At 55.7% G+C, this 2596-nt stretch overlaps 1 protein-coding gene across 1 annotated transcript; it reads right to left on the bottom strand.

Moving 5' to 3' along the window:
* Nucleotides 1-126: 126 nt before the first annotated feature.
* Nucleotides 127-1937, bottom strand: LOC115271572 (deleted in malignant brain tumors 1 protein-like; the record flags this gene model as incomplete). Its single annotated transcript, XM_029914419.1, has 2 exons — nt 127-456; nt 1608-1937. Coding segments are annotated over 2 exons (660 nt in total), but the record flags the coding sequence as incomplete, so codon positions are not given.
* Between the last annotated feature and the right edge of the window lie 659 nt (nt 1938-2596).

Below are 2596 nucleotides of genomic sequence, written 5' to 3'. Positions count from 1 at the left end.
CCTTCAGTACAGGCCCATAGCACAATGCTGGGGCACAGGAACTCAGATGGGGAACCAGGGGCTACACTGAAAGCTTCCTAATCCACTCCCTGCAGCACCCACCATGCCAGAAGAGATGAGGCTTACCTGAGCACACAACACCAGCATCTTCTACGTGGTTACAGTTATGCTCTCCCCAAGGCCGAGCCCTGCATTCGGAGAGGGCAGCTTCTGTCCCTGTGCAGTTTACCTCATCCAGCCAGATACGGTCAGGTCCCTGTCCAAACCGAGACCCGCGTGGGGCTGATAACGCCGTCCCACAGCCCAGCTGCCTGCACACGACTCTGGCCTCAGTTAAATCCCAGTTGTCATCACACACGGTTCCCCACTGCTGGTTGTGAAGCACCTCGACTCTCCCAGCGCAGCGACTTGGGCCGTTCACAAGTCGGAGTTGAGCCACTTCTGAAATGCCTGAGTCTGCAAACACCCCAAGGGAATAAACACTCAGGAAGGTTCCTGTGCATGTGATCACTAGTGACAATGGAGAATGTAGCGCTTCCCACTTACAGGTCCACACAACAGATACCCATCAAGGGCTCACTCCCCACCACTGACATGCTGCCACCTCTGGGGTGAATCAGGGCAGCTGAGAGACATGCTAGGCAAAGTTGGCCCAGCTGTTTATACAGGAAATTGGAAAGAATTAGGCATCTCCCATGCACTACAGGTCTCAAACCCAGGTCCACGACGTTGCCGAACTACAGCTTTACCCGTCACATCACGGTGAAATGAGGGAATAGTAGCTAATGGTCCACCAGCAGAGGCCCACCCACCACAGGCAGGTGACTAGAAGCAGACTGCTGATTGGACACCTCCAGGTGTAAAGCTTCCTGTTCCCATCCTACCCCTTGTCTGAGCAACTCGTTTCTAAGGCTGCTGCTGGCCAGACCCCAGGGACCAGGTTCCTGCCTCCTCGCCCGGTTCCCGCTCCTTCCTCCCACTACCACCCCTTGTTCCTGGCTCCTGCTGCCTGGCCCTGTGCCTGCTCCTTGCTCCCATTACTGCCCCTTGTTCCTGCTTCCTCAGCCTAACTCCAGAGACCAACTCTGACTGTGGCTTGACCTTGGACAAGGCTTCAGACTCCGTTTCTGGCTTTCATATTTTGTGTGATTTCCAACTGTGATCCCGATGCCACCTTGTCTTTGACCACTAGGCCACACCGCCGTGTTACTGGCTCTGACAATGTCCAATCCCATCTACGCCAAGGGTAACATTAGTTAAGTTGCCAATTTCCCGGGACACTGGGGTCAGGAGCCTGATGCTTGGCAAAGTGACCCAGGGTTCCCAGTGAACAGCTACAGGCTCCAGCTGACACTGAATCTGACTGGGGGGACCAATGGCTACAGAGGGCCAGACTGTGCCATAGCTTGACACTGGAACTGGAGCGGGCAGAGACGGCGGAAGGTCTCTCACAGGGACACATACACCTCTCCCTGCAGCACAGCCCCCCAGCACCTCGCTGAGACACTAGGGTCAGCACTGGCTCAGACAGGGAAGTAGGGACTGTGCTGAAAGCTTCCCAGCCTGTTCCAGGAAGCAGTCCCAGTGATGTGACGGAGGAGGGTTACCTGAGCACACAACACCGGCATCTTCTCCGTGGTGACAATTATTGTCTCCCCAAGGCCGAGCCCTGCATTCGGTGAGGGCAGCTTCTGTCCCTGTGCAGTTAACCTCATCCAGCCAGATAGTGTCAGAACTTCTCCCAAATCGAGCCCCGCCTGGGGCTGATAACGCCGTCCCACAGCCCAGCTGCCTGCACACGACTCCAGCATCAGTTAAGTCCCAGCCATCATCACACACGGTTCCCCACTGATGGTTATGAAGCACCTCGACTCTCCCAGCGCAGCGATTGGAGCCGTTCACCAGTTGAAGAGGACCTGGGTCTGGAATGATCGAGTCTGCAAATGCAATAAATACTCAAGGAGATTCCTGTGCGTCTGATCACAAGTGATTCTGATGACTGTATTGCCTACCATTCATGCGTGTGACTGGCCTCCTCACACAGCCACTGCATGTCAAGGGCTTAGTCCCCACCACTGACATGCTGCCACTTCTGGGGTGGCACTGGGCAGCTGAGAGTCAGGGCACAGAAATATGGTGACTGTGCATGACAGGAAGTAGGGGAAATGTTTGTCCAGTCAGAGCTGTGGGGGACGTTACAAGTTCAGGAGTAATTATCTGTGGGGCAAATTGTCCAGCATAGTTGAGCTATTAGCCCAACTCTTGACAAAGTGACCTGGGTTTCTAGTCCCCAGGAGTGTCTGCAAGCTCTGTTTGACACCAAGTCCCACAGCTGGGATCCATGCTTACCCAGCACCCCATTGTGCCAGGGAGGGGTGGGGGATCAGAGCGGGGAGAGGGCCTCTCACTGTGCACCACACACCACCCTCTGCAGCTCATGCCCCCTAGCTCAGCTCTGGGGAATTGTGAGCGTCACTCACTGTAGGGAGAGAACCTCATACGCTGCAGCACAGACCTTTTGTCAGCCAGCGGGAGGACTGGGGTCAGCCCAGACTGCTAGAGGAGAGCGCCCCCTACTGTGTTCCCAACCTGCTCC

This window comes from Terrapene carolina, unplaced genomic scaffold, assembly GCF_002925995.2.
Source record: "Terrapene carolina triunguis isolate 2854851 unplaced genomic scaffold, T_m_triunguis-2.0 Scaffold50675, whole genome shotgun sequence".
NCBI lineage: Eukaryota > Metazoa > Chordata > Testudines > Emydidae > Terrapene > Terrapene triunguis.
This window is presented reverse-complemented; position numbering and strand designations above follow the sequence as displayed.